We start from the raw sequence: 26,329 nt of genomic DNA, 5'->3' as shown, positions 1-26,329 counted from the left end.
CCATTTTCATGGAATTACCTGAACTAGTTTTTCTAGGTGTCTATCAGATGAAGGACTCAGCCCTCCAGTACACACATTGACATATTTTATTCCACATTCCTGACTTCCAAGGTGGATGAAATTGGTTCTTTCAAGTGGAAAACTCACTTAATTGCAGTCACTCCCAACAGCTGAACACAAACCCAAGTCTAAACATCCGCAAATTGAACAGAGACAAGAAAGCAACCATGGAAAAACACAAATGATTTAAAAAAAAATTGTACCAAGTAAAAATTGTACAAGTCGTGATATAGCTTAATAGAAAATTGACCTCTTCAGTCATCCCTCAGTAATTCATTTCAAACTATTCTCATCACCACATGGTATCCTTCAAAAAAAATCTTCCCCCCCACCTTCAGATTCGAATGGTGTGTGTGTCCCTGTCCCCCCTTTGCTCTTTGGCTGCTGCTCTTCAGATTTTTCTCACAGCCCTGAAATTATAGACATTTGATCAACACAGAGCAGTGTTTCTGGCCGGGGAGGGGGTTGGCATGTAATATGTGTGTTCTTTCTATTTCAATGTTGTCACCCACTTTGTCCTGTCCCAAGGTTTGAGGTGGCCAGTCTTGAAAGAATGTGATAGGGTCAACACCTTCAATATCTTCCTTAAGGCCTACAATTTTGACATTATTTCTCTGCTAAAATTTTCTAGAACATCAATGTCCCAAATTCTGCCTTTTTCCCGGTCCCAAGTGCTAACCTCTTTGTCCAAACTAGTTACTTTGTTTATTAGTTCATATTTCTCTTCAATATTAATGCTTTCATTTAATTACTCTATAGCCCCTTCCAACTTCATTATCACTTTTTTTTTAAACTTTATTTAAGATTTTATAACATGAATAACATATAGGATTACATTAAAAAAAATCAAGAATAAAATAATAAAATTACAATACAGTATCAGTAATCTAAATAAACTATACCCTCCCCAATAATTATTACACATTAATAACCCAACTCAAATTAGTCCAACCCCCCTTTCCCACCCCACAATAAAGAGTGAAGAATTAATAAAGTTAATAATTAATATATGAGAAAAAAAACCCACTTACAAAAAGAAACAAAAACATAACCGATTAAAATACTAACAAAAAGAAAAGTAATTAATACTAAGATATTAGACTTAAAAAACATATTTAAATCAAACTTAAATGCATATATTTAACAAATGGAGTTAAGATGAAACATATTTAACTCAAACTTAATATAAGAAATTAGTAAAGTTAGTAACATTATCTATCAAAAATTCTTAAACAATAATCAATTCTTAAAAAAAATTGTAGCATTAAAAAAATGAAAAAAAAACTTTATAGAGATAAACCTTCACCAAATATCAACTAACTTCACATCTATCATCATATTAGTCACATAAACCACCATCTTAAAACAAAGCTTGTGGAAAAACCTCATTTTGAAGATGGGTTGTGAGAGCTTAGTTTGTTATGATAATGAATATGTATGAGATGTACCGGAAGTCACGTGGTATGAGAGAGAGATAAGAGCACAAGCAGGAGAACAAAGGAAACTGGAAAATAAAGACACTGAGAAGTTTACCTGATAAAACTTGTGTTCGATGTTTTATTAACTTCACATTTCGGGCCACAAATGTGACATTGGCGACGAGGATGAAAGAAGCTTGAAGAAAATTAAAGACTAAAGAAGATTACAGAGGATTACAGAGAACTTCAAGGTGATAAGAATTTTCTCTTTGACTCAGTACTTTTGGGGCTGGAATATTTCCTCATGGCTGGGGCAGACGGTGACTTTCTAACACATAGTGGAATTGCTCATTTTGACCCAACGGGTGATGCAAGCACTTTAAGTGTGAAGTGGAAGGCATGGCTGGAAGAATTTGAATGCTACGCCGATAGTCGTGGCCTATTTCTAGATACCGGTACAGTTGAACAAGAAGCGCAGAGAAGGGCGTTACTTCTTTTCACTGCTGGTCCCGCAGTTCGGGAAACATTTAAGACACTTTTGAATACTGGAAAAAAGGATGAGTACCGGAAAGCGGTAGATGCATTAAATGCACACTATGTAGTGACACCGAATGCTACATTTCAACACCATTTGTTTCGGAGAACGAGACAAGAAGATGACCAGACAATTGCTCAGTACGTGACGAGACTACGCCAGCTAGCTGTTGGATGCAATTACATGCCAGCTGATTTGGACAACCAATTATTGGATCAAATCGTACAGCACTGCAGATCAGATAAATTCAGAAGACGTCTACTGGAAAGAGGGAGTGAGTTGGAACTCACCGATGCTTTAACCATTGCTGCTGCATTAGAGGCTGTTGAAGGGCAATTTCATACCATGACCCTGAAAGACAACTCAAGCCAGCAAATTAAGAGGCTCTCACATCGCCATAATCAGCCAAGATATACGTCGACACAGGATGTGGAGTGTTATCAATGTGGAAACCGAGGTCACTTTGGAAAAGACCCATATTGCCTGGCCAAAGGCAAAGTTTGCAGAAAGTGCGGAGGTAAGGACCATTTTGCAAAGAAGTTCAAAAGCAAGTCCAATGCAGACCAGAAGAGGAAGAGTACAACTTCCAAAGGCAAAGACTGGGGGATATTGGTAAGTGAAGGTAAAGTTTATTTCTGATTAAAGGAGGGATGTCATGATAATGAATATGTATGAGATGTACCGGAAGTCACGTGGTATGAGAGAGAGATAAGAGCACAAGCAGGAGAACAAAGGAAACTGGAAAATAAAGACACTGAGAAGTTTACCTGATAAAACTCGTGTTCGATGTTTTATTAACTTCACATTTCGGGCCACAAATGTGACATAGTTAAGCCTGATCAAAGCTCTTGTGGTCCATACAAGAGGAGAGGACTGGATGCCTAATGTTTCACTTGATATAAGAGAAACAAAAAGGAACTCTGAGGTGACCTGAAAGAAAGAGGTTATCATCTGGAAAACCCTGATGGGGAAAGTTTCTTTGCAAGACACTGTAGTGGTTGATTAGAAGAGTTCAGTTTGCGTCCAGCGAACAACATATCTCTCTCTGAAAACTGACAAGAACCTTCCTGAGTGGTAACCATTTACCTTTCAAGCACCAAAGCCTGGTGAATTTCATAAACATTAAATTATGTGCACAGTATAAAAATTGCCTACAACCAGTGAACTTGGTGAGATTGGATTGTGAATTAAATAACTTTTCTAAACTTACATACACATTACATACAGGTGTGCTTAGAATTAGAAGGGGGTTAAGTTAGGTTAATTAAGTTAATGGTGATAAATTAAAGTTTGATCCTGTTTTCATGTTTAAAGATAATTAAAAGCAACTTTTGTTTAAGTAACCATTTGTCTTGGTGAATATCTATTGCTGCTGGGTTTTGGGGTCCTCTGGGCTTGTAACAATACAATTAACTCTTTCCAGTATTGGCAATTCCATCCATTTTTTTTCAAGTCTTCATCAATTTTCTTAAGGGAAGTTAATCCCTTAATAAGTTAATATCCATAAATATTTCATTTAAATTGGATGTCTGACACTAACTATAATCACCTCTAGTAAGTGGCATAATTTCATTTTTATCTCAATTTGCATTATAACTGGATACTATCCCATATTCTTTTAATCTTAAATATAATTTACATAGTGAACCTTCTGGTTCTGTCAGGTAAATTAATTCTGCAATTAATCTTATAATCTTATATGCTCAAGTTAAAAATCCAGAATTATATAAAAAAAACAAATTAATCTTAAAACTAAATTTGATCTTCTTTCAAAACATCTAATTGAATGTCTTCACCTGAAGACTAAGAGTCAGTTTTATATCCTCAGTGATAAATCTAGCAAGTTTTTAGTGAACCAATTGAGAGCATTTGGAGCTAAACAACATATTACAAAAATTTGTAATGATAATGGTAACATTACTGCAAATCATTCTGAGATAAATGATAGATTTAGAAAATTTTACTCTCGACTTTATACTTCTTAATTTACAAATGATAGTTTGATGATAAATCTCCTAGATCGGTTAAATATTCCCATGATTTCTCTGTATAATCAAATGAGATTAGATGAGCCTATTATCACAGAAGGAATAGTTGCTGCTATTACAATCTGGAAAGTCTTTGGGACCTGATGGGTTTACAGTGGAGTTTTTCAAATCATTTTCTCATTTACTCTTGCCTCACTTAGGTTTGGTGTTATTAAACACATTCAAGAAGGGTAAGCTTCCAGAATCATTTAATGAAACCTCTATATCCATTATAGTGAAGAAAGGTAAAGATACAACTGAATGCTGTTCTGATAGACCAATTTTTAAATTGAATGTTGATGTCAAAATTCTAGTTACGTTTTGGTCAATAGGATGGAGAATATTTTAATATACTTTAGCGTCTGCTACAACACAGAAACACACCACTGAACTCGATGGGGGTTTCAGTAGAACTGTTTATTTGAATTTCATGCATGCCCCTTTAATGCCAACTGGAGTTCTGCCCCACGCAGTGGTAACGTCATCACATTGCCCGGGGTGCAAGCTGTGGTCTCAGCTACAAGGCAAGAGTATCCCCCAACAGCGCCATCTTCTGCAGCTGCCCTACTAGTGCGGCTGACAGAGATGTGCGCCGCCACACAATCGCCCTGCCGCTTGGCTGGCCGACCCCTCCATTTAGGTTGGGCCGTCTGTACAGGTTGGTCTAAGTCCATATGTGCTGGTTTCAGTCGGTTGACCATGAATAGTTCCTACCTGCCTCCAATGTCCAGAGTGAAAGTCTTTCCCAATCGGTGGAGGACATTATATGGGCCCTTGAACGGGTGCTGCATTGGGTTGGGTGTGGGCCATACTGGACGAACATGAACTCCATTGAGGCCAGCTCTTTCCAGATGTTCACCGGGTGTTTGCCATGTTGGGTTGGTGGTGGGGGTACCAGCGAGGCAAGTCTGTTGCAGAGGTTCGCGGGCAGGGTTGGGACCATCGGTCACGGTGAGCCGGTTGAGACATCGCACAGGACCGCGTCGCAGCTGCCTGGCAGCTTCAGGTCCTCGAGGTGCACGGCAGTGATAGCAGTTCGGAAGGCCTGTGTCTCTTTGTCCTCCCTCTGGGCCTGAGCTAATTGGGCGTAGTTCAGGCTGGGGGACAAGTTGTGGGTCGTAGGTCTGGAGAATGCGTCGGCAATGATATTGTCCTTACCCGACTGGTGTTGGATGTCGGTGGTGAACTCCCAAGATGCAGAAAAGGTGTTGCTGCTGGCGCGCCGACCAAAGAACCGTAGCCATCGCAAGGGCCTGAGTGAGCGGCTTGTGGTCCATGAAAGCGGTGAACGGTCTGCCCTCCATGAAGTAGCGGAAGTGCCTGATAGAGAGGTACAAAGCCAGGAGCTCCCTGTTGAATGCACTGTACTTCAGCTTGGTTGGTCTAAGGTGCTGGCTGAAAAACACTAGCGAGTGCCACTGGCCATTGACTTCTTGCTCGAGGATGCCACCAATGGCTGTGGCAGACGCGTCCACCAAGAGTGCTGGGCGGACGCGTCCACCGAGCGTGCTGTGTGGATGTCGGGCCGTGGATGGGCCAGTAGGGTGGCGCTAGCGAGGGCAGTCTTGGTTCATGTGAAGGTTATTTCAGTCTCTTTTGACCACTCGAGTGTCTTTTGCTTGGCTGAGATCAGGGCAAACCATGGACGCATTATGAGGGCGGCTCCCAGGATGAAAAGGTGGTAGAAGTTAACCATACCAGTGAACTCTGGTAGGCCCTTGAGGGTGTCTGGCTTGGAAACTGTGTATGACTTTGAGCTTGTCCTGTGATGGTGCTGCCCCATCTGTGGTGATGGTATGGCCCAGGAACTGTAGTGACTCTTTCCCAAACTGACATTTGGCCACGTTGACGGTGAGGCTGAATTCAACCAGGTGGGTGAACAGTGTGCGGATGGGTCTTGTGCTCATGTGATCTTGAATGGTGATGAGGATATACCCACTGCATCCATAAGCCGCTGGAAGGTCTGGGCTGCGTACTTCAGGCCAAAGGGCATCCACAGGAATTTGAAAAGGCCGTACAGGGCGATAATGGCGGTTTTGCCAATATCATCTGGGTGTACAGGGATTTGAAAATAGCCCCACACCGTTGACCTTAGCGAAAACCTTGGCACCATGTAGGATGACTGTGAAGTCCTGAATGTGGGGGTTGGGGTACTGGTCAGGTGTGGTTGCATCATTGAGCCAGTGGTAGTCCCCACGTGGGCACCAACCCCCAGAGGCCTTTGGGACCATATGAAAGGGAGAGGCCCAGGGACTGTCTGACTTGCGGACTATGTTGAGTTCCTGGAGGCGAGAGAACTCTTTCACGAGCTGCAGCTTTTCCAGTGGCAGTGTCTGGCCATGGCGTGGTGGGGGCCCTGTGTGGCGATGTGGTGACAGATGCCGTGCTGGGGCATGGTGGCGGTGAATTGTGGCTGTAGAATGGCAGGGAACTCGTCTAGGATGTAGGAGTACTCATTCCTGGGTGTGCAGATGGTGGCTATTCCTGGGCTGTGTGTGTTGGATGGCTCGAGTTGAAGGGACTGGAAGGTATGGGCATTCACAAGTCTCTTGGCCTTCAGGTCGACCAGCAGGCTGTGCGCTCTGAGGATGTCTGCTCCTAACAGCGCATTTCTCACGGTGGCCAGTAAGAACTTCTAGTGGTATTTGTCTGGTCTGAGGTGTACCTGAATGGTCCATGTGCCGAAGGTCTTTATGTCGGTGCCATTTGCTGCCTGCAGGTTGGGACCTCGTGCTCTCGTGCAGGATTCGAGGATGGCCGGGGGCAGCATGCTCAACTCTGTTCCAGTGTCCACCAGGAAACGCTGTCCGTTGGTCTTGCTCACCATGTGTAAGAGGCTGTTCGAGTGGCCAGCCGTCGTGGCCATCAGCGGAGGCTGGCATGGTAATTTCCCTGGTATGAGCAGGGTTTGTGGCACTTGCAGGCTTAGGCTCCCCAGCGTTGGTGGTAGAAACACCAGGTGGATTGGTGCTCCTCCATCCTCTGTCCTGGGGCGGGCTGTGGTTGGCTGGGTCCAGAGTGGGCAATCTGGTTCATGGTGGCCTCATTCTCTCATGTAGTTCACCACTACGTGTTGGCGTAGGCTGCGACTTTCCAGGGGTCTGAGAAGTCCTCATCCACTAGTAGGAGCTGTATGTCTTCCGGCATTTGTTCAAGGAAGGCTTGCTCAAACATCAGGCAGCATTTGTGGCCTTCTGCCAGTGCGAGTGTTTCATCCATTAAGGCAGACAGGGTTCTGTCCCCCAGGCCATCGAGGTGCATCAGCTTGGTTATGCGCTGCCGATGGGAGAGACCGAAGGTGCTGAGGAGGGCTTTGAAAGCGACATACTTACCCTCCTCTGGAGGATCGTGGATCAGGACGTCCACTCTGACCGCAGTTTCTTCATCAAGGGCGCTCACCACATGGTAGAGTTTGAGGTGATCTGTCTAAAATGAAACTGCGACTCCGCCTGCGTGCACTACGTGCAGAGCCAATGGGTCCAAAGGGGGGGGGGGGGGGGGGGGCGGGGTTTTACAGAGACAACCCTGAATGCCGATGAATCCATATTTGGAGACCAGATAACGTCTAGGCTCTGCAGGGTCACCAATGTAGTGGCTGCATCAACACACCACTGAACTCGATGGGGGTTTCAGTTGAACTGTTAATTTGAATTTCGCATGCACCCCTTTAAGGCCAACGGGAGTTCCACCCCACACAGTGGTGACGTCATCATGGTGCCAGGGCACGAGCTGTGGCCTAAGCCATGAGGCAAGGGCAAGCCCTGATGGCATCATCTTCTGCAGCTGCCCTGCCAGCGCAGCGATACAAGCGGGCCGGTTCATTCAAAGAGATGTGCACCGCAACAAAACGTCTCTTATTGAATATTTTGTATTTGCCCTCTGGTGAGGTTCCTGAATGTATTCTTTCACTAAATGCAGAAAAAGTGTTTGATTGGATCGAATAGTTGTATTTGTTCACTATCTTTAAAAAAATTGGGTCTTAATTTCATTACGTGGATTAAATTATTGTATTCATGCCCTACTCTTTCAATTCTTACTAATTTATAACAGCCACAACCCTTCAATCTTCAGCAAAACACTCATCAAGGATCCCCTTTACATCCATTACTTTTTGATTTGGGAATTGAGCCACTCACGATTGCATTTTGAGTGTGGAAGAATATTTCAGGGATAGAGAGAAAAGGAATTGAACATCAAGTTTCTCTTTACACAGATGATCTTTTACTTTTCATTTTAAGCCCTGATATTTCCTTACCCCCCCCCCCCCCCTTGATGTAATTACTTTCACAATTTAGTCAGTTTTCAGGCAATAGGTTAAATTTGCATAAAAGTGAAGCCCTTCCTTTGAACACACCTACATTACTGAATGATAGCTCTCCTTTTAAGATTGTTAGAAATCAATTCACTTACCTTGGTATTACAATTACAAAGAATCATAAACATCTTTTTAAGGAAAATTTCTTTACTTTGTTAAAGCAAGTGAGTCTTTAACGCAATGGTCACCTTAATGGCCGTATCAATGCCATTAAAATGATTATTTTTTTCCCCAAATTTTCTTATCTTTTTCAATCAATACCAATTTTTATCCCTAAATCGCTCTTTGATTCAACTATATTGTCTTATATATGGAAGGGTAAACACCCTCATTTAAATAAAATACATCTACAAAAACACACCACTCCCGAATTTCAGATTTTATTATTGGATGATCAATAATTGTTTTGGTCACATTTTTATAACCGTGTTGACTATTAATTATGGGTAGCAATGGAGTTAAATTCTGCTAAAAAAAAATCCAATTTAGCACTTCTTGGATCTTCACTTCCACTTCTTTCAACTCAGTTTATTGATAACCCTATTATTAAGCATTCTCTAAGAATATGGGTATAATTTTAAAAAACATTTTGGATTTCACAGTTTTTCTCTTTCAAGTTCTATTTTATCTTATCATTTTTTCAAACTTCTTTACATGACTTTGTCTTTCAGGAATGGCACAAAGCGGTATTCAAGGTTTTAAAGATCTTTATTGACAACAGCTTTGTATCATTCAAAAAACTCTCTGAAAAGTGTAATTTACCCAATACTCATTTTTTTAGATATTGCAAATTAGGTATTTTCTACAATCCCAGATTTCTGATTTCTCTGGAGGTCCTGATGTGAACTTTGTGAATGAGGTATTTTTTAAAGTTTGCAGCCTTCTTGTAAAGGTTTAATATCTATTATTCATGGTAACATACTATGTTTAAGTGAGGCCCCATTATTTAAAATTAAAAATGCCTGGGAACAGGATTTAAAACTTTCAATATCAGATGAAGTTTGGGATTTAATTTTTGTTGATCAATAACTCATTGTTATGTGTTCATCATTGTTTAAAGTTATACCTAGGGTGTACATGTCCAAAGCTAAATTATCTCCTTTACATCGAATATAAATTCTTGTTGTGATAAATGTGAGAGGAGATGCTTCTTTAATTCACATAATCTGGACTTGCCCTAGCCTACAAAAATGCTGGAGAGATGTCGTCCATAGTTTACCTTTAATCCTTTGGCTGCTCTTTTTCATACAACAGGAAAGGATGTTTTTTTAATTTATTCAATTAAATGTTGAACTCTATCCTTTGTTTCTCTTTTGGCTGGACACAAGATATTTAAATGAAAAGATGCTGTCCTGCCTACTCATGGTCATGAGCTGAGAGACATTATGTCATGTTTAAACTTTGATGATTCATTATTTAATGAACGATTCAGATATAAGATTCCAAATACTGTGGAGGTCATTTATGAGTTATTTTCTTAGTCTTTAATATAATACTTGAACTTTTTTTCTGTTTTCATTTCAAGAATTAAGTATGCTTATTATTATACAACATTGATAAAGTAGGGATGGGTTTGGATTTCTCTTTAATTGGGATAAAATTATTAATATGTTTATGAATTGTGACTTCTGTAGTTTTTTTAATAAGTTAATCTGTAATTTACACTTAGCACTCCTTAATTGCTTTTTGTACATTTTTATTTCTTTATAATCAAAATCAATAAAAATATTTTTAAAAGACACACTTAGGCCATTTGAGCCCACGCGCCCATGCCACCCAATGGACCAACGAATCCCAATATGTTTTGAAGGGTGGGAGGAAACCAACACAAACATGGGAGAATCTACAAACAAGGACTGTGCTGAATTTGAACCAGTGCTTAACAGTGTTGCAATAACCATGCCACTGAATCCAGTGGGCAATTCTTCCCTCAGAGAGTAGTGACAATATGAAACCTGATCTCACAGAGAATGGTCATTCTGGCTTTGGAGACAGTCCCAAGAAGGTTAACCAGGTTGATTCCAGTGAGCAGGGGAGTTTGATTGAGTAGCCTCAGACTGTACTCATTGGAGTTTCGAGGGATGAGGAGGGATCTTATGTGGACAACATGAAAGTATTTATTTTCCAAAAAATATACTTTATTCAGAATAAATTATTTGCAATATAAGAACACAGTTCCAGGCTTTTTACATGCATCATTGTACATTTAACATTCTCCTCTCCATGTCAGGTTACCAACATTTTGGCACTTTGTCATTTCTCCCAACTCTGTTGGTTGAGGGGCTTCCCCTCAGTCTCAGCGCCTGGTGATGGACAGACTCTAGACTGTGGCCCTTCCCTGCAGCACCCTCGCATTGGCAGCTCCAAGCCTCAGTGTAATCTTTCAGCCTGGACAGCAGCATTCCCTCACTGACATCTCCGTGTGTTGAAAGACCAACAGGTTTCAGGCTGACCAAGTGCTTCTTTCTCCGGGTTGTTGGTTTTCCAGCAGTTCTGGTTGTTGGACTCAGTGTCCCCATGAACAGTCCGCAGATCAGCGAGTCCCCCATCAGGCTGTCGTTGAGGATGAACCATGACCCTTGCATCCTTCTCCACACACTCTTTGCAAATCTGCTTTCAGCAAAGAGGTGGACAACTGTCTCAACTCCACTGCAGCTGTCCTTAGTTTGTTACAAGTTCAGTGAACCCCATATACCAGCAGCAATAGAAATAAATCAAAGCAATGGCTCCTTAAACAAAATTTATTTAATTCTCTTGAGTATAGAACAAGATCAACACTAAGTTATTTACGTCCCAGCGAACGCTGACTTCTGTGGACTGCGGCCTTAGTCACGGCTTGTTTATGGAGCATCTTGTAGCAGCACTACAGGAAAATAATGGAAAATAAATAAAATTTAATTGTCATCCACAAATCAGTTGTTGGTTTGTTTTCAGGACCACCATATCTTTGCACATCGCTCCCTATTGATGTATCCTTTGCTCTTGATCAATGATAATTTATGAAAGAATTTCTGCGGGTTTCGGTTTATCAGGTTTAAGGACGCAAAGGTTGAGAGATGCTTGTGTAGAACTCTCTCCAGACTGCAAAGATCAATGTGAAAGATTAACTGCAACTAACAAGCCTTCCTCTTTCTCTAACAACTGACACCAAATTGTGGCCAGCGCAGTTCTACACGGCTGGCATGGGATGTCAGGGGTCCAAAGTCCTGCGCTGGCCACTCCAGCTCTGTAGTCCCACGCCAGGGGACTGTCAGGCAGCAGGGAGGGTAGCTATTAACAGCCCGCTCGCTGCTAGGCACCTGAAAGCTGCTAGCCTGCTGCTCTGAGCCAGAGAATATACCTCCCCGAGGAGGGTTAGGTAAGTGCTCCTGGGGCCGGGTTCTCCATTTTCAGGTGGCCACCCAACAGCTGCATGCAGGTATTTTAGGGAGCTTTACATTCAGGTATTCTGGCCACCTGAAAGCACCTTCAGACTACCTTCTGCTGACCCCTTCTCTGCCCCTCCTGATGGTCCAGACACTTTTTTTGTTTCAGTTTGTAAGCCTTTTATTTTTCAGGCTTTGCTTGCAAATGTTGCTAAAGCCCAGATCTTCTGTTTGCACTTGCCCTCAGACTTTGCAAGGCTGTGTCTGTGAAATCCATGCAACCCAACAGCTAACCCAATTCTAATCCCTTTTATAAGCATGTATCACAAATGTGCATGGAGGGTGATGTTCCAGTTGTATGAGAAGGATCTCACTGGGAGGGCTCCTCTCACCACCACCCAGGAAAAGTCATGGTGCTCGTTTATGAACCTTGGCAATGAGGCATTCCATCAAATAACCTGAACGGTCTGCTCAGTGAACCACTCCATTGAATCTATCAAGTTCTCATCTCAGTATCTGTGGGACGTTCCATGCTGACCACTACCTGATGGCCTTGTGGACAGAGGTGTTACTATGGAAAATATTTTCCATGAAAGGAATAGATAAGATAGAAGCAGGGAGGTTTCCACTGGCAACTGAGACCAGAACTGGGGACAGAGCCTCAAGATATGGGGAAGTAGATGCAAGACAGGGATATTGAGGACATCAAAGTGCTGGAGGATCTCAGAAGGACATATAGGTCCACGGAAAGCAATAGGCAGTTTATGTTCTGGGCCTGAATCCTTAATTATGCCAAATATCAGGAAAACATGCAAATAATGTGGGGGTGGGACAGAAGCACAGATCAGCAATGGATACAGTTGAAAAGACCAAGAGGTTATGGGGGAGGGATTAGTGGGCTGAAAAGTGTTCTCTGACATGGGAATGGGGGAGGGAGCTGGAAGAAGGAAGTCAGAGGATGGGGGAAAGGACAGAAACTAGAGGGAAGGTTGGGGGGGGGGGGGTTATGGAAAATTGGTTGATATTGACGTCGCCTGTTTAGAATTAAACAAGAACTTCTGCCGACGCTGGGGTCAAGTGCAATACACAAACTTCCTGGAGAAGCTCAGCAGGTCACACAGCATCCATAAGAAATATCATGAGGCTCAGAACATTGGTTACCCTTTCCTTCCTACGATGCTTATGGCCTGATGAGTTTCACCAGCACATTTGTCTCACCAGGTGGGTGGACCAGAAATTGGCTTCTTCGCAGAATGGTGAATCTGTGGCATTCTCTGCCAATTAAGCAGAATCAATATTTATTGTCATGAACAAGTCACTAAATTAATTGCTTTGTGGCAGTGTGACAGTCCACACATTTATACAAATCACCTTACAATAATAAATTTAAAAATAGTGCACAAAAAGTAAGGCAGCATCTTTGGTTGATTATTCAGAAATTTGATGACAGCAGAGAGGAGGTTGACCTTGTGCCTCTGAGTGCTCGTCTTTAGGCTCCTGTACCTTTTCCCACCAATGGTAGTAGAGTGAAGAGGGCATGGCCTGGGTGATGGGGGTTCTGGAGGATAGAGGGTGGTTTCTAAAGACACCGCCTCTCATAGATGTCCTCGACAGAGTTAAGTCTGGTTCCCATGAGGTTGCAGGCAAAGTTAACAACTCTCTGAAGTTTTTTTTCTTATCCTGAGCATTGGCACCCCTGCACCAGATAGTGATGCAACCAGTGAGAATGCTCTCCACAGTACATCTGTAAAAGTTTTATAGTCTTATCATACCAAATCTTCTTAAACACCTCACAAACTATAGCTGCTGTGAGCCTTCATGATTACATCAACATGGAGGCTCCAGAACAGATCCTCAGAGATGTTGACAACCAGGAAGTTCTTGACCCTCTCCACTAGTGATCATGTTCTCCTGAAGTAGAGTAATGGAGGTTGTCTTTTTGAAAGTATTTAAGACACAGGTGGATAAGTTTTAACAGGTTGGAGAATTAAGGGTCATGGGGAAATGGACAGATAAGTGGAGCTGAGTCCACTGCCAGATCACCCATGATCTTATTGAATGGCAGATGAGGCTCGAGGGGCCAGATGGCCAACTTCTGCTCCTGTTTCTTACCTTGAGATGAACGATGTAGCTGTCTAGAAGAGGAAGCTCAGTGAACACAGAGAGGAGAAAGAAACTGAAGAGAATTTCAGCAGGGTGAGGAGGTTGGGGGATGGTGTGGAGCAGGGAAACATGGACAGGAGGGGAGATACCAGGATGCTCCCAGTGTAGCCTCAGCTGGACTGAATGGCCTTGACTTTGTATCTACATTGAGTGCATTACAGAGACACAAAGGGATGAGACAGTTTTTAAACACAGCTGCTTTATTCAATTCCTGTAATTGGGTAGCATGGTTACAAAACATTATTATAGCACCCACTAGGTTCAAATTCAGTCCTGCCTGTAACGAGTCAGAGGATTGGTAGGTTAATTGGGCAGGACGAGTCTCATGGGCTGGAGAGCCTTCAACCTTACTGTATTGTTAAAAAATTTATTCGGAGTCACTAACATTGACAGAGAGCATTCATTCCACCTCCACTTCCCATTGTCTTGGAAAGCAACCAACATATTAAAAGACTCACCCTCCCAGACAGACTTTTTACCCTCTTCTACATGGAGAAGATTCACCAAGGTGAGATCACACTTCTGGTGGGTAGACATTTTCTGTGTTATCAGACTTTTGAATGATCCTCACACTTGTCAAATAATGCTGCTTTTGCCTTCTCCAACTGATCTGTCCCTGTAACTCTGCACTCCTGTACTGTGACCTATTTGCTGGACTATGTGCAGGATGCCTAGCTAGACTGCTCCAAAGCAAACTTTCTCACTGCACCTTTGTATATGTGACAATAAATTTGAACCTGAAAACAAATTGACCACAATATCAAGAGCTGATTTCTTGCCTCAATAACCACAAGACTCCAATCCCTCCTGGTGTACGAGTGAGTGATGTTTAAATATTCCACACTCTGAGTTTACGTGTGAACTCGCTGGTGTCTCACCAGGCTGTTCGACTGGGTGAACTGCTTCCCACACTCAGAACAGGTGAATGGCCTCTCCCCTGAGTGGACCCGCTGGTGGATCAGCAGGTGGGAGGTCTGGGTGTAGCCCTTCCCGCACTCAGAGCAGGTAAACGGCCTCTCCCCGGTGTGGACCCGTTGGTGGATCAGCAGATGGGATGACTGGGTGAACTCCTTCCTGCACTCAGAGCAAGTGAACGGCCTCTCCCCAGTGTGGACCCGCTGGTGGGACAGCAGGTTGGAAGACATGGCGAACCCCTTCCCACACTCGGTGCAGACAAATGGCCTCTCCCCGGAGTGAACCCGCTGGTGGGTCAACAGATGGGATGACTGGGCGAACCCCTTTCCGCACTCAGGGCAGACGAATGGCCTCTCCCCGGAGTGCATCCGCTGGTGGGTCAACAGGTGGGAGGAATGGGTGAAGCGGTTTCCACAATTGGAGCAGATAAATGGCCTCTCCCTGGTGTGGACCCGCTGGTGAGTGAGTAGGTGGGAAGACTGGATGAAGCCCTTCCCACACTCAGAGCAGATGAACGGCCTGTCACTGCTGTGAATCTTCTGGTGGGTAGACAAGTTTGTTCGTTTTCTGAACCCCTTCCCACACTCGGAGCAGACGAATGGTCTCTCCCCAGAGTGGACCCGCTGGTGGGTCAACAGGTGGGAAGACTGGATGAACCCCTTTCCGCACTCAGGGCAGATGAATGGCCTCTCCCCGGTGTGGACCCGCTGGTGGGTCCTCAGGGTGGACAACTGGGCAAACCCCTTTCTGCACTCGGGGCAGACGAACGGCCTCTCCCCAGAATGGACCCGCAAATGGACCAACAGGATGGAGGACTGGGCAAACCCCTTCCCACACTCTGGGCAGACAAATGGCCTGTCGCTGCTGTGAATCTTCTGGTGGGTCAGCAAGTTTGATCGCTTGCAGAAGCCTTTTCTGCAATCAGGGCAGGTGAAAGGTCTCTCACCAGTGTGGACCCGCTGGTGCCTCATCAAGTTACGAGATTCACTGAACCTCTTGCTGCATTCAAAGTGGGTGAACGGCACCTCCACCTTGTGCCTCCGCCAGTGTATCTCAAGGCTGGACCTGTTAGTGAAAGCTTTATCACACTCGGGGCAGACGAACGAATTTTCCCCAGTGTGGACCCGCTGATGTTTCATTAACTCATTTGACTCATTAAAATTCTTTCTGCAGATGGAGCACTGAAGAAGGTTCATGGTCATGAGGAGAAGAGTGTCCGCGGCACACAGCACAGGCACAGCCTAACGGAAGCTCCCAGATTGCTGGGCAGTGGGTTAAATCAACACCGAGGCTGGGGCTTGGGTTGGGACCTGGGGAGAAACATCCTCAAGCCAGGCGTTGCAAGCCCCAGAATAATAAGAGCCCTCTGTTCTGGGATGTGGTACTGCCCTTTACTCCTGGCACCCAGTGCTGAATCGTCTTCAGTTCCCAACAAGTGCCTTACCCAGAATGCACTGCCAACTCCCCTGGAGGTTCAAGTGTGGTGCACAGAAGGGCAGCTGTGGAGCCCTTTCCCTAGTGTGGGGCATTGTGGTCAGAGAAGCCTCCACCGATCGGGCTCTTCATGGGCGACAAGCAAACCTCCGCCTTCAAAATGCAGGTGGGGAGAGTGATGGCCAGGCACTAGGAGCTGGGGTTGCCTCTGACATGCAGGGGCTGATTTAACATCCAAATCAGAAAACCTCTCCTGATGCAGCGAAGTTCACGGATGAGATGTCTGTTCCTGACTGTAATACAATAAGATCATAAATGGGTTAGGCCATTTGGCCCATCAAACTTGCCCTACCACTCCATCATGGCTGATTTACTAATCTGCCTTCTCCCCCAAACCTTTCTGCCGCCACCTTAAATATCCCCAATGAATTAACCTCCAAAGCCGCTCACAGCAACGAATTTCACAAATGCACCACTGTAAAGAAATCCTTCCTCTCTGTTCTAAAGGGACGTTTGTATTCCTGTGGTCGTAGCCACTCCTACCAAAGGAAACATCCTCTCCATGTCCACCATATCTAGGCCTTTCAGTATCCCATGGGTTTCAATGAGATCCCTGCCCTCATTTTTCTAAACCACAGCGAGTACAATCCCAGAGCCTTCGAATTCTTATATGAAAACCTATTACTCCAGGGATCATCTTTGTAAACCACCTCTCAGCCTTCTCCAATGCCAACACACCCTTCCTTTGATATGGAGGCCAAATGCTTACCCATGCTTCATAAAGCTTCATTACGTCCCTGCTTTTACTTAGGCATACAGCACGGTAACAGGCCCTTTCGGCGCACCCAATTGCACCCAATTAACCTACAACCCCTGGTTCGTTTCAGAGGCTGGAAAGAAACCAGAGTACCCAGAGGAAAACACATGCAGACACGGGGAGAAAGTACAAACTCCTTACAGTCAGCGCGGGATTCAAACCTCGGTCCCGACCACTGGTGCTGTAACAGCGTTGCACTAACTGCTATGCTAACCGTGCCACCTCCTATTGTATATGTTATATCGAATATTGGGATGGGATTATATTCATTGAGGGATAATATTCTATCCCTCTCAAATGCCAGCATTCCATTTGCCTTGATTGGAAGAAGCTGATTGGAGTGAGAGGTCAGGTGACCTGAGGCATAGTAAGAATTTAAAAAGGGGTAAGGCAGCAGCAAGAGGCTGATTGGAGGAAGAAAGTGAGGGACTGTAGTGGAGCAGAAATCATCAAAGTGGACTGAGTCAGAGTGGTAAAGCTTTGGTGAGACCAGGAGAGAGGCAAGAGACAGTAGGAATTAAAGTAAGGAAGAGCCACTCTATTCAAGAATCAAAAAGGATTCAGCAGGTTGGCAAAGGTAAGGGAAGGTTTTCTTCTTCTGGTCATAAATAGTGGTATTGGCAGCCAGGGCAAGGGAATGCTCCTTTTGCAGAATGTGGGTCATCCTCTCATCCTTTTATGCTCCAAAGAGAAAAGTCCCAGCTCCGCTAACCTTGCCTCGTAAGACTGGTTTCCCCAATCCAGGCAACATCCTGGTAAATCTCCTCTTCACCCTCCTCGTAGCTTCCACATCCTTCCTATAATGAGGTGACCAGAACTGAACATAATACTCTTAAGTGTGGTCTTACTATAGATTTGTAGAGTTGCAACATGACTTCTCTACTGAATTTTATCCCCCTACTAATGAAGCCCAGCATCCCAAAGACCTTCTTAATTACAGTATCCTATCAACCTGAGTGGCAAACTCGAGAGATGTATGGATTTGAACCCCAAGGTCCCACTGTTCACTCTTAAGCAATTGACCATTAATCCTGTATTCAACCATTTAGTTTGTCCTTCCAAAATGCATCACCTCACTCTTATCTGGATTGATATCCATCTGCCACTTTTCTGCCCAACTCTGCAGCCTGTCTATATCCTCTTATAACCTTCAACGACCTTCAGCTCCATCCACAACTCCTCTAACCTTTGTGTCATCCACATCTTACTGACCCATCCTTCTACCTCTTCATTCAGGTCATTTATAAAAATCACAAAGAGTAAGGGTCCCAAAAAAAGATCCTTATGACACTCTACTAGTCATCAACCTCCAGGCAGAATACTTTCCTTCCACCACTACTCTCTTCCTACAAGCTAATTTTTTAACCACACAGCCAAGTTTTCACTGATCCCATGCCTCATGACTTTTTGTACGAGTCTCTTGTGGGGGACCTTGTCATATGCCTTGCTAAAATTTCATATAGATCACTTCTACTGCCCTACCCTTAATTTCTTTCATTACCCCTCAAAAACTCAATTAGACTCGCAAGGCTGGCCTTCCCTTCACAAAGCCATGCTGACCATCCTTGAGTATACTGTATTCCTCCAAATCCTATCTTTAAGAACTCTCTTCATTAGTTTGCACACCACTGACTTAAGACTCGCCAGTCGCTAATTCCTAGGATTATCCCTATTACCAATTTTAAACAAGGGGACATGACCTTATCCCATCCTCCTGTACCTTCCCTGTGGCCAAAGAGGATTCAAAGATCATAGCTACTGCCCCAACCATCTCTTCTCTCACTTCCCAAACAGCCTTGGGTATATCACCTCCTGCCTCAGTAACTTACCAATTTTTTAAATGATTTAAATGTTATTGAGAGACTTATCAATCTTAATGTTTTTAAGAAGATCCCATCACTTCCACTTCCTTAATCTCTATATTGTCCAGCACAGGACTGTTCAATTTCAACCTCACCGTGATCAAGGTCCTTTTCTCTTGTGAATACTGACACAAAGTGAGGTGTTACATTTTGGTAGGGATAATCAAAATAAGACATATATGGTGAATGGTAGGACATGGAAGAGTGCAGAACAGAGGGATCTGGGAATAATGGTACATAGTTCCCTTAAGGCGAAGTCACATGTGGATAGGGTGGTGAAGAAAACTTTTGATATGTTGGCCTTTATAAACCAGAGCATTAAATATAGGAGGTGGGATGTTATGTTAAAATTATACAGGCCAAATTTGAAGTACTGTGTACAGTTTTGGTCACCAAAGTATAGAAAAGATATCAACAAATTGGAGAGTGCAGAGATTTACTAGAATGCTGCCACGGTTACAGGGTCTAAGTTATAAGGAAAGGTTAAATAAGTTAGGTCTTTATTCTTTGGAGGATAGAAGGTTGACTGGGGATTTGTTGTGGCATTTAAAATGATTAGGGATATAGATAGAGTCGATGTGGAGAGGCTTTTTCATTTAAGAAAGGGGCAGATACAAATGAGGAAATGAGCCGAGAGTTAGGGGGCAAAGGTTTAGAGTAAGCATGAGGGAGAAGACTACTCATAGTGGCGGGCGTGTGGAACAAGCTTCCAGATGAAGTGGTAGAGACAGGCTCGATATTAGCATTTAAGAAGGTTAGATATGTATATGGATGGGAAAGGAATGGAGGGTTATGAGTTGATTTGGTCAGTGGGATTAGGTGGGAGAAAATGTTCTGCATGGATTAGAAGGGTGAAGTTGGCCTGTTTCTATGCTGTGTGTTATATGGCAAAGTATTAATTTTGGACCTCCCCAACCTCCTTTATTCTTTAGCAGCCCCACCTCATTCTCGTCATCCTTCTGTTCTTCACAAACACATAGAAGGCCTTGGGGTTCTCCTCATTTCTACAGGCCAAAGCCTTCTCATGCTCCTTTTGAGCTCTCCTGTCCTTTCTCAAGCTCTTTCCTGGCAAGCATTTACTTCTCATGAGCCCTTGCTGTTTCCTGCTTCCTGTATCTAATGTAAGCTTCCTTCTTCCTCTTGACTAGTTGCCTGACATGTTTCGTCAGTCACAGTTTCCTTTTCCTACCATCTTTTCCTTATCTCTTGAATGAACCCTTCACATTCCTTTAGTGCTTTCACATTTGTTCTGGCTAGTTTCTGCCTTATGCCTTCATAATGAGCCCTTCCCTAGTTATGAACTTTCCTATTTTGACTGTGTTTAACCTTTTCCATAGCTATGTTGAAGCTAAGGGAGTTGTGGTCACTCTCACCAAAATGCTTTCCCACTGAGAGGTCCATCACCTGACCAGGTTCATTCCCCAGAACCAGATCCAGGATGGCCTCCCCTCCAGCCAGCTGGTACACATACAATGTCAGGAATGCTTTTTGTACACAGCTGACAAATTCAGCCTCATCGATCCCTCGAGGTCAGTAGATGCCAGTTAATGTTGGGGGAAGTTGAAATCATGCATAACTACAACCCTGTATTTCCCGCACCATTCCAAAATCTGCCTGCTTATCTTCTCCTCGGTGTCCCAAGGGCTATTTGGGGGCCTATAGATTACTCCCAGCAGTGATAGATCCCTTTCTATTTCTGACTTCCACCCATACCTACTCAATAGACACTCCCTCTGCAGCGGCCCCCTTTTCTATAGCCGTGATATTATCCCTGACCAGTAATGCTACTTATCACCACCACCCCCGACTTTTCTACTTCCCATCCTATTCTTTTTAAAACACCTACATCCCAGTACTTGCATCAGTCAGTCCTGCCCTTCCTCCAGCCAAGTTTTAGTAATGGCTACAACATCGTAGTTCCACGTACTGATCCAAGCTCTACATTCATCCCCTTTATTCCTAATACTACTAGCCTTGAAAGAGACACATTTCAAACCCTCTAACTGGCCACCTTTATGTTTTTCCCCCTGCCTGCCCTTCCTCCCAGATTCAGAGCACATAGTATCATGCTTTTGACCTTCTACCCTAATCTCTGCCCTCATATTGATTCCCACCCACCCCCCCCCACCCCCCGCCAAATTAGTTTATACCCTCCCATTACGATATTGGTCCCTCTCCAATTCAGGTGCAGCCATCCTTTTCGTACAACTTAGACCTTCCCCAGAAGAGATCCCAATGATCCACAAATCTGAACCACTGCCTCTTGCACCAAGTCTTCAGCCACACATTCAACTGCCACAATTTCCTGTTTCTACCCTCTGGCACATGGCACAGACAGCCATCCTGAGATTACCACCCTTGAGGTCCTGCTTTTCAACTTCTTTCCCAACTCCCTATATTCCCTCTTCAGGACCTCATCCCTACTCCTATCTGAATCATTGGTCCCAACATGCTCTATGACATCTGCCTGGTTGCCTGCACCCCCCCCCCCAACACTTCAGAATGCTATGAACTCAATCAGAGATACCAGGGAGGCAGCATTCCACCTGGGAGTCTCAATCTCATTCACAGAACCTCCTATCTGCTCTCCTAACCAATGAGTCAATTACCACAGCTCCACTCTTCTCCCCCTTCCCTTCTGAGCCAGGGGGCCAACCTCTGTGCTGGAGATATAACCACCTTCCTTTGTCCCTGGTAGGTTGTCAACTAAGAGTATCAAAAACTGTTTACCTATTACTGATGGGAGTGGCCACAGTGGTCCTCTGCTCTTTCTGCCTCTTCCTTTTCCCTCTCCTGACAGTCACTCAGTTTCCTGTCTCCTGACTTTTAGGAGTGACTGCTTCCCTGAAACTCCTGTCTATAACTGCCTCTGCTTCCCTGAAGATCTGAAGTTCATCCAGCTCCAGTTCCTGAACTCGGTTTGTCAGGAGCTGCAGCTGGATGCACCTTTTGCAGGGATAGTGATGCTGGCCCTGACTTCCCATACCCTACAGTCGGAGCACTGGACTGCCCTTACCACTGCCTCCGTTACCTACTCCAAAGTTAATTGGCAGGTTTAAGACATGGCCCTCCTAGAGTTACCCATAGCAAGTATCATAAAGGATTAAACAGATAGAACCCCATAGAAACCGTTAGGGTATAGACAGGAAAGTTTAAATAAAATAGAGAAAAAGAGAATAAGGGGGAAAAAAAATCAAGGAAAATAGAGAAAAATTCACCTTAGAGAGGAGACCAACACCAGGCCCGTCCAAATGCCAAAAACATCAACACTGGCACCCAAACGAAGGGGCCCCCATTGGGAAGAGAAGCTCCTTGGAAGAGGCGAACAACAACAGCCCGGGAGAAATTGATCCAGGACACCATCAGGAAAGGCCCGTGACCGAGGTGGCAAGAGCACAGTTGGGCGCGGCATGAGCAGAGGCCCGAGGTCGGGGGAATCCGGCCAGCACCTAGATGCCAGCGACGTTAGTGGTGACAGAAGACCCTGTGGGCCAGGTGTGAAGAAGTCTGGTCCTAGGGCGTTCGATGCATCGGGCCTGGTGCTCTCTAGTAACAGAGAGAAACGGCGGGAAGGTCACATGGCTGGGCAGCCTGGAGTTGAAAAGTGAGGTGGAGGAAGATAAAGAAGGGGAAGATCAAGGGGATAAAAGATAGACAATACAGGGATATTTGTCACTAACATCTTTATCTTAATTACTCCTCCCATCAATCACTTTAATGTTTAACCCTTAACTTTTTTTTTTTAAGAAGCACTTACCCCTAGCTGGCTCCTGACAGCAGTCGAGACGAGGGTTCAAATCTCGCGCTGTCTCTAGGGAGTCTGTACGAGAACTCCCAAGTCCCTCTGCGCTCTAATTTCTCTGTCTACGCCTTTATTCCTTCCACCCAAGTGCATAATCATACACTTTTCTCCATCTGCCATTTCCTTGCCCAATCTTCCAACCCATCTAAGCGCTTCTGCAGACTTCCTCAACACATCTCCCATCTTCGTATCATCTGTAAAGGAAAAATTTTTCAAGGTGGGCATTCCTCAGAGACTTCGCATTGGAGCAGCTGATTGGAGTTAAACAGGAAAGTCTGTAGATGCTGATTGAGAGCAGAGGATTACAGGCGGGGGGGGGGGGGGGAAAGCAGTAAGAGGGATTCTCACGAACTCCCTTCGAAGAGAGGCTTGTACATTGGTTATTGAGAATGTATTCTTGATCAACAGTTTTCCCCTATTATACACTGATGTGAACAGTAATGGGAAAGAACTGGTCATGGAGTTTGTTAAGATCAGACAATACCAAAGAGTCTGGAGGGACTACATTGTGAAGACTGTATTGGATTCATTTTGGTGAAGAAACTAGGGAGGCTCCACAACGCTGTTACAGTGCTAGCAATCAGGACTGGGCTCGAAACCTGTTACCTGCAAGGAGTTTGTACATTCTCTACGTGTCTGTGTGGGTTTTCCTTAGGGACTCCGATTTCTTCCCACCATTCAAAACGTACCAGGGATTGTAGGTCAATTGAGCAGAACAAGCTCATGGCCCGAAAGAGCTTGTTACCATGCTGTAGGTCTAAAAAAATTTTTAACCTACAAACCCTGTACATTTTTGAAAGGTAGGAATACCCAGACAGACACAGGGAGAACGTATAAACTCCGTACAGACAATGTTGATTTGTTCCTTTGTTGTTGGCACTATAATACCACTACGCTAGCTGCTCAGCTAACTGTGCCTCCAATAGGGGTGATGTGTCTTTGGATATTTTAAAAATGAATTGGGAAATTTTCACGGGATGAGGGCCTTCTGTAATCTGGCTTGTGGAAAAGCTGTGTAGCTCACCTAGGACAGAAGTTGCGATGAGCTATCCAAATAGAGAGAAATGCAGAAGAAAAGCTTGTTTGCACAGTTAATTCAGTTATTTGAATGAATCTTGAGTGTATTTTTTTCAGAATTAAATTAGACTTCTTATTTTTGGAAAGTAAAATCCTGCAGATGCTGGAAACAGAATCAGAACAAAAGCAGGAAAGAGTTTGTATTTTAATTCTGCCATTAATCAAAAAGGACCAGACCTGAAATGCTGGAGACATTAGGGTTCGAGTTCAAGAGATGGCAAATTCTAGAATCTGAAACAAAATGAAATCTGCTGGAGAAAGTCAATAGCTCAAGGGGCTGCAGTGAAAAGAATTATCAACATATGGAATCAGAGTCCTTTTTTCCCCACTCAAACTACTTGAACTAATCCCTTACTAAACACAGAGCAACTATGGCATCCCATGTAAGGAATTAGTAAACTATTACTTGAAGTGGTATGTTAGTGAAAAGAAAAAGGTTGAAAACCACTGCCTTAGACGCTGCCTGAATGTTCCAGTGTTTTATGCTTTATTATATAGTTCTTATTTGTGCTTTGTGTCAGTTCCCACTGTAGCCATTACCTTCCATGGTTTGGATCTGTCAAGGTCTGCAGAAACCAAACAGCTACAATTCACCTGTCCGCCTTCCCGGACTCTGTCTGCCGAGTAACAGAAAAATAAACCAATGGTCACAGCAGGATCAATATCCAATTCATTACCCATGCAGCTAGATCTGCTCTACTTGGGGAGCTTGGTTGTTCCATGCTCAAATTGTAAACTCAGAGGAGATCCCACCTTCACTATTGCAGCCCCCAGTTTGGAACAACATTCCTCCTTTTATCAAATTAGTCCCATCAACTATTTTATATCTAGATTGAAGATCTACTTTTATTCACTCATGTTTTGAGTCCTCCTCATGTACCTGATTGTTACCTTGTATTCTAACCTCTTGTATTCTTTTTATTCTGTTCGTTAAATAGCTGCCTCGTGATTTTTAAAATTTTTTTTACAGCACTTTGGTTAACACAAGTTGTTTTAAATGTGGTATATAGATAAATAAACTCCTACTTCTAACCTCTCCACAACATGGAACGGGAAGCAATCCTGAGATTAATACCCTGGGTCTTTTTCTTCAACCTATTGCCCATCTCCCTGAACTCTCCTTGCAAGACCTCCTCACCTTTCCTCCCCAAGTTATTGGTCCTGTTACAGGTTATATTAATATGGGAGAGGGAGAGAGAGAGAGAGATCTACAGTTGCAGTTGAGGCTGCAAAATGGCAAGCTGGCAGGCTTGTTGAAAGACCCCATTTTGAAGAGGTTGTGAGTTCTGAGTTCAGCCTGTTCAAAACCCTTGTAGTCCTTACAAGAGGAAATGGCTGGCTAGAGTGTTTCTCCTGAAATAAGGGAAACAAGAGGAACTCTGTGGTTATCGTTTGGAAAACTCATGATAAAGCAAGTTTCTTTGGCAAGACACTGAAGTGACTGATTGGAGGAAATCAGTTTGTGTGTGTCCAATGAACAACAAATATCTTTCTGAAACCAACAAGAACTTTCCTGAGCAGTAACCATTTAACTTTAAACACCAGAGCCTGGTGGAGATTCTTAAATATTGAATTCTGTGCACAGTATGAGAATTGCCTGATATTGGTGAATTTGGAGAAATGAGAAGTGAATGATTGGACTGTGAAACAAAGAACTTTACTGAACATATACACATTACATACATGTGCGCTTAGAATTAGAGGGGGTTTAGTTAGGTTAAGTTAAAGTTTGATCTTGTTTTTATGTTTAAAAAAAATTAAAAGCAACTTTTGTTTAAGTAACCATTGTCTTGATGAATTTCTATTGCTGATGGGTTTTGGAGTCCTCTGGGCTCGTAACAGTCCCTACATGGACCACAACATCTGGCTGCTCACCTTCCCTCCTGAGAATGCCGTGAACTTGATTTGAGCTATCTTGGACCCTGGCATCAGGGAGGCTGCATACCATCAGGGATACTCGATCACTTTCACAGAACTTCTCATCTGTTCCCCTAATGATGGAATCCCCTATCACCACAGCTCACCTCTTCCCTTCCCTTCTTAGCCACAGGACCAGACTCCAGAGATCCTGGTAGGTCATCCCCCACAACAGTATCAAAAAGGGTCTACTTGTTATTAAGGGTGTCAGCCACATGGGTGCCCTGCACTGCCTGCTCCCTTTCCTTCACCTATCACTCATCTACCCTCCTCTTCCCAAGGTGTAATGGTGTCCCTGTAATTCCTGCCTACCACCTCCTTTATCTCCCAAATGATCTGGAGTTCATCCAACTCCATCTTCAATTCTTTAACTTGGCTTGACAGGAGCTGCAGCTGGATGTACTTCTCACAAATGAAGTTCAGGGATACCGCTGGCTTCCCTGATGACCCACATTTTGCAAGAGGAGCATTCCCCTGCCTTGGCTGGCATTTCCACAGTTTATAACTAGCGAAAGAAAACATATAATATCGAAAACCTGCCCTTACCTGTGCCTACCCGCTGAAAACTCTTTGTTCCTTGAAAAGGGTGGCCCTTTCTGACTTGAACTCTGACTATTCCTCA

At 43.9% G+C, this 26,329-nt stretch overlaps 1 protein-coding gene across 4 annotated transcripts in view; it reads right to left on the bottom strand.

The window, feature by feature from the left end:
* Positions 1 to 26,329, bottom strand: part of LOC138758133 (zinc finger protein 850-like) — an 86,102-nt gene that overhangs the window by 25,518 nt on the left and 34,255 nt on the right. For 2 of the 4 annotated variants that reach the window (XR_011354165.1, XR_011354163.1), the window contains one exon: positions 11,083 to 11,218. Coding sequence is in view for 1 of the 4 variants with exons in the window: in XM_069926629.1 (XP_069782730.1) it covers positions 13,607 to 13,614; positions 14,739 to 16,000 (1,270 nt within the window). In the remaining 3 variants the exon portion in view is untranslated. Of the gene's footprint in view, positions 1 to 11,082; positions 11,219 to 13,606; positions 13,615 to 14,738; positions 16,526 to 22,668; positions 22,908 to 24,330; positions 24,408 to 26,329 lie in introns of those variants that run through there. The other 2 variants (XM_069926629.1, XR_011354164.1) reach the window with 2 other exon arrangements.

Source organism: Narcine bancroftii, chromosome 3 (genome assembly GCF_036971445.1).
Source record: "Narcine bancroftii isolate sNarBan1 chromosome 3, sNarBan1.hap1, whole genome shotgun sequence".
Lineage (NCBI taxonomy): Eukaryota > Metazoa > Chordata > Chondrichthyes > Torpediniformes > Narcinidae > Narcine > Narcine bancroftii.
Note: the sequence above shows the minus strand (reverse complement) of the source record. Positions and strands in the feature narration are given on the sequence as shown.